This window comes from Macaca fascicularis, chromosome 8 (assembly GCF_037993035.2).
Source record: "Macaca fascicularis isolate 582-1 chromosome 8, T2T-MFA8v1.1".
NCBI lineage: Eukaryota > Metazoa > Chordata > Mammalia > Primates > Cercopithecidae > Macaca > Macaca fascicularis.
In genome coordinates, this window is record NC_088382.1 from 151060995 (window position 1) to 151066772 (window position 5778).

General features: G+C 62.0%; 1 protein-coding gene across 1 annotated transcript; it reads left to right on the forward strand.

Annotated features, from left to right (window-relative positions):
• Window positions 1-3001: 3001 nt before the first annotated feature.
• On the forward strand, window positions 3002-5778 carry LOC141407497 (putative chemokine-related protein FP248). The gene is given in 3 exon segments (XM_073999935.1): window positions 3002-3133; window positions 3246-3648; window positions 3651-5778. Coding segments are annotated over 3 exon segments (1086 nt in total). The 3' UTR covers window positions 4202-5778.

Below are 5778 nucleotides of genomic sequence, written 5' to 3' on the forward strand. Positions count from 1 at the left end.
GAGGAAGGTGGGCCTGGGGCTGGCCCCACCCTAGGCCAGGGTGCACGGCGGGCATGGCCCCCGCGGGGAGGAAGGTGGGCCTGGGGCTGGCCCCACCCTAGGCCAGGGTGCACGGAGGGCATGGCCCCCGCTGGGAGGAAGGTGGGCCTGGGGCTGGCCCCAGGGTTTGGAGAGCCTAGGAGTGGTCTCTGTCCTGGGGCCCCAGGAGGTTCCAGCAAGAAGCAATTGGGGCAGGTCTGGAGGAGGTCAGTGGATAAGATGGGGAGATGTGGAAACCCCAAAAGCCCTTTCTCAAGCAGCCCTGCCTCCAAGACTGACACACGGCTAAGGGGGCCACAGACCTGGCTCCTGTGTGGAGAAAGGGCAACAGCTGTCCCGGATGGTTACTCTCTCCTTTCCTCAAACACATTTGGAACTCAAGTAAATCTGATGCGTGTTGGGTGAAGTTTGCTGTATTTTTTCAATCTACCAGCCAAGTTTTGGGGTCACCTCTGCTGGCCCTGTGTAGCCATGTCCCTGCCCCAAGAGGCTCACGGTCTAGGAGAGTTGCGGGGAAGACAGGCTGGTAAGCCTCCCAGTTACAGCTAGGGGTGTTCCACCTCGGGGGGTGGCGGGGAGCGGGGGCATGGAGGCGGGGCCTTGGGATACTCCACCTTGGGGGCCTGGGAGACAGGATGCATGGAGGCGGGGCCTTGGTGTGCTCCTCCTCAGGGGTACGGGGGAATAGGGGTCATGGAGGTGGGGCCTTGGGGTGCTCTTCCTTGGGGGGCAGGGGGAATGGGGGCATGGAGGTGGGGCCTTGGGGTGCTCTACCTTGGTGGGGGGCAGGGTTACAGGGGGTGTGGAGGAGGGGCCTGGGGGGCACAGTGCAGAGTACCAGGCTGGGAGGTGGGGGAGATGCTCCATGTGGAAGGACCGCCTGAGCTGAGTGTGGAGTGGGGTCAGCACTGGCCAGGAGGGGAAAGGGGGTGCAGTCTGGATCATCCCATGGGTGGGATGGTGGCTGGCCTGGCAGAATCCCGAGACAGAGGCAGCATGGGATGAGAGCCCAGGCAGAGCCCTGCAGGGAGGGGCTCTCCAGGAGCTGCGTGGACCCCAGGCCAGGTGGAAACCCAGGCCGAGGTGGAAGGTTGGGCAGGTAGGTTCCCTGGTGGCTCTCTGGGAGTCCAGGGTACCTGCCTCTGGACTCATCCCTCCAAGGGTCTTGGGAGAAAGGTCTTACTGCCCATTTTACAGATGGAACAGCTGAGGCTCAGAGAGCCAAGGCTCCTGCCTCAGGCCACAGTGTGTCCAGGGTGGGCCTGGCTGGTTCTGCTGCTAACCCTGAATGGACTGAGAAGGATGTTGATGGGGGTGGAGGGAGACATTGGGGTCCCGACTGAGGGAACTCCGTCCCACCATCAGCCCCCAGCCACTGTGGCGCATCAAGCTGGAGACAGACTGAAGATTGAGCAGCCACCCTGGGCGGAACCTGCCCTCGATTCGAGGGCCCGCCCAGCCCCCAGGACCCTGGGACCCCGGCAGGCTGTGGCTTGGGCTCAGGCCCCAATCAAGGGGACCCTGCCTCCAGGAGTGGACGGGCGTCCACCTGCAGGGCGCTTCACGGACTTCACAGCTTGTCTCTGTCCCCGGGGCCTGACCCTGGGTTTGTCCCCAAGTCCTGCCAGTGTCTCCTGGGGCTTGGCTTGGTCGCAGCAGAAGGGCCCCTGGCGGGCAGGGAGCTGACACGCATCAAGCTGCTTTGTTGAATCTAGATCTTTCTTTCAAATGGAAAAACGTTATGCAACCAAGCTCTGTGGGGGGCAGATGGGGCAGGGCTGACCAGGTGGGCACAGCCTGGGGAAGGCCGTTGGGGAGGATGGCCGGAGGTCACTGCTTGGGTCTGGCCGACACCTTCTGGAGGAAGGAGAGCTGGCTGGTGGCAAATTCCCGGATGCTGGGCTCGGGGTCGCTTTTGAGATGTTCAAAAGCTCCAGAAGAGGAGGAGCAGGTCAGAGGTGACCCCAGCCCGGAGCAGCCCCTTTACCCCAGCCCGGGTGGGGTGGGGTGGGGAGGGGTGGGGTGGGGTGGGGAGGGGTGGGGTGGGGTGTGGGGGGTGGGTGGGGCCAGCTCAGACCCCACCTCCTGTGACTCCAGGCCTGGGTTGCTTCCCTCCACTACTCACCCACCACCCCCATTCCCCGGCCCCTTGTTCTGTTGGTGCCATGAGGCAGCTGTGGAGTGGGTGTGAGCCTTAGGCCCCAAGTGCCCTGATGGGGGCCTGGGGAGGGGAAGGGTCAACCTCAGCCTCAAGACACGAAGGTGGGATGGGGGCTGGGCACTGCTCAGGAGGCCTGTGTCTTTGTCCTGATGCTGGGTACGGGGGCGGGGGTTCTCCTCTGGGGCCTCAGTCTTGCTGTCGGTGCCATGGGTCTGAAGAGCACCTGGGCAGGGGTGGGAGGGTGGGCAGGGGTGGGAGGGTGTGGGCTGCGGGGGCTCTGGAGGGAGGGCCGCTTACTGCACAATAGCAGGTTGATGTCCCCGGCGTTCAGCATCTGGAATACGGCCTGGGGGTGGCAGCAGATGGTGTGGCCTGTGCGACAGACGGGCAGCTGGCGGCTCGGGCTCCCTGTCTCCTGGGGCGCTCCAGCCCACCCCTGCCCCTCTTCAGCCCCAAGCCCCTCCTCATCCACCCCCTTTCCTGTCTTGTGGGCGGTGGGTCAGGGAGGGTCAAGGGTGTTTGGGTGGGGCAGGCCTGGGGGTCTCCAAGCCTGGCCCTGCCCCCCCCACCTATGAAGAGCGCTGCCCAGGTCTTGATGTGGCAGGAGTGGCTGTGCAGGTAGCTGAGGGCCTGTGACAAGTGGATGCCGAATTCCTCCTGGCTGCGGGTCATCTGGCCGGAGGAGAGCACACCTGGCTGGGGCGGGTTGGGGGGCCCTGGGGACACCAGGGTCTTCCAGCCCCAGCTTGCCTTGCCCAGTCTCTGGAGCTGCCATAGCAGCTGTGTGTGAGACGGGAGTGAATGGGGAGCCGCAAGCCTGGTCCCCACTCCTTGGCCCTGTTCCTCCCCACCGATCCCAGGCCCCTCACCAGGCAGGTCCAGAGGAAGTGGCGGGCGCTGAGGCCCCTCTCCCAGGCCAGCGTGCAGAAGAGGGTGTGCCGCAGCCGCCAGCGGAGAAGCACAGCACAGCGGTAGAAGGTGAACTTGGCCTGCTGCGGGGACAGGCGTGAAGGGTCACCCACCGTGTCTGAGCCCTTTCCCCTAGAAACCACAGGCCTCCGTGGGCACTGGAGGCAGCCTGCTGTGGGGGTGTTCCCTGGCTCTGTCCTGCTTGTGCCCCTTGGCAAGCCTCCGGCACCCTGGCAACAGCACCTGGCCCCCCGGAGCCCAGGCTGGCCTGCCTGCCGCCCTGCCCCCGCCTCTGCCCCTTCCACGGTTGCCGCGTATCTTTTTCCCCATGGCAGGGAGACCTGCAAGGCCAAGTTGTGACTTCATGGGCTGTGCACAGGGCGTGTGCTGGCACAGCAGGCAGGGTGCAGTCCATATTCCCACAAGCTCTGTGAACTGCTGCAACCCCCGCCCCGTGACAGGCACTGGGGGCACAGCAGTGAGCAGAAAAGACCGGGTCGTGCCGTATTGACGGCAAGCCTCGCTGGCATGCGTGTGCGCATCGGGGAGCAGGCAGGCCAATTGTGGCCAGAGAAACCAGTGCAGGTGGCCAGACCCTCTGCCCACCACTTGCTGCCCCGTGGGAGCTCCCCCAACTCTCAGGCAGCCCTGCTGCCGTCCATCTGCCCGGTCCCCTGGCCGCCTGTGGGCCCCAGCCCTGGCCAAGGTGAAGGCCTACCACCTGCCTTTCCTGGGGTGGGCACTGACCGTGGTGACAGCTGGGCATTGATCCTTCAGGTGGAGGAGCAGGGGCACCATGCTCTGGTGCACCTGGGTCCGCAGGCCACTCAGCTCCCTGTCTGCCATGGCTGCCACCAGGTCCCCGAACAGTGCCATGGCTGCTGCCCGAATCCTGTCCCGCTCCTGCAAGGAGGAGGCTCAGAGGCATGGCCAGACCTGTCTAGGGGCCCCAGCTTTTGTCCAAGTTGGGATCCCACACCTCATTGTAGGGGTGTAACTCAGTTCCTTCTGCAGGATTCCTTCACCCAGGCTCTTGGCTCCTGGGGAAGGGCTGGGGCTCCCCGCTCACACAGGGCTCTCTGGTGTCCCTGAGAACGTAAGAATCACATCTCCCTTCTACTCACAACTGCATCCTGGCAGCCCAGGCCTCATGAATGCATTTGAGGGGCGCCTGTCCCCCTGATTTCCCAGTGAAGGAAAAACAGCCACACTAACCGTGCTGACATGTCAGAAAGTTACATCTGGGTAAGCCTGTTGTGGGGCCGGAGACCAGTGCACTTGGAGACTGAACGTGAGAACTAGTTCAGCCCTGTGGTGAAGGGGCAAGCGCCAGGGACCCACCCAGCCCACCTGCACAGTGCCCACCTCAACTGAGGGCCACAAGCGGGCAGCTCCCCTGGGCCTGGGCCTCCCTGCCTGTAGCTTGGGGTCCCCCCTTTGGCAGAGGAAGGGAGCTGGGTTGGGAGGAGGGTCCTGAAGGGCGTGAGCAGGAGATAGCCCCGCCCTGCCCCAGTGCTCACGTCATTAAAGAAGGAGCGTGCACTGATGGCAACACTGAGGCTCTGGCTCCCTGCGCCCTGCGCGCCCAGTCGGTGTAGCATGTCTGACACGGTGTCCATGATGCACACGATCACCTGCTCGCTGCTCTGGAAGAAGCCGTCGAGGAAGGGCCGCAGCTGTCCCCGGAGCAGGCTTCCCTGGGGGTGGTGGTGGCTGGTGGGCAGAGAGCACCAGGACCCGCTGGCCCCATGCCCCACCTCACCCTCCCAGTTGCTCCCCTCACCCCATCTGCACTGCAGGCCGGGGGGTGGTGATTCAGAGCTGTGGGTTTCAGCCTGGCCCTGCCCGCCACGGGGAGCTGTGCCCCTACCTGGGCTTTGTCCACCAGGAGCTGTGTGGCCTGGACAGGGTGGCCTCTTTTCTGAGACAGGGTCTCACTCTGTCACCCAGGCTGGAGTACAGTGGTGTGGTCATAGCTTACTGCAGCCTTGACCTCCCAGGCTCAAGCAATCCTACATAGCGTCCTGAGTATCTGGGACTACAGGTGCGTGCCACCTGACTTTTTGTTTTTGCTTTTGTTTTTGGTAGAGATGGGGTCTCACTATGTTGCCTAGGCTGGTCTCAAACTCCTGGGGTTGAGCAATCCACCAGCCTTGGCCTCCTAAAGTGTTGGGATTACAGGTGTGAGCCAACACATTCGACTTGTCTTTTTTTTTTTTTTTTTTTTTTTTTTGAGACAGAGTCTCGCTCTGTCGCCCAGGCTGGAGTGCAGTGGCGTCTTTTTTTTTTTTTAATTAATTTTCAGCCAGTTCTGTCTGCTCCACTTGACCGCGTGTTTGCAGTGAGCTCCTGAGTTACCGGGATGAATGGTCAGAAAGCAGTGTGCCCACCAATGGATGTTTCCTGCCATTGGGCCCCTTAGCAGTGACTTGTGTGCAAACCAGGGTGATTTTTACAACTTTTAAACAAGTTTATAGCAACTTTGTTGGCTTTCAAAGCTGTTTGCTTTGAAAATATTAAATTCATTTTCAGCAAGTGAGTCATTCAACAGACACACTTTGTGAACATCTGTGTGTGCAGCCCGTGCTTGAAGACCAGGGTTCTGGCCAGGACAGAACAGGACAACAGAATGAAATTGTAATGGAAATGGCGAGAAAAGAAAATAAAAA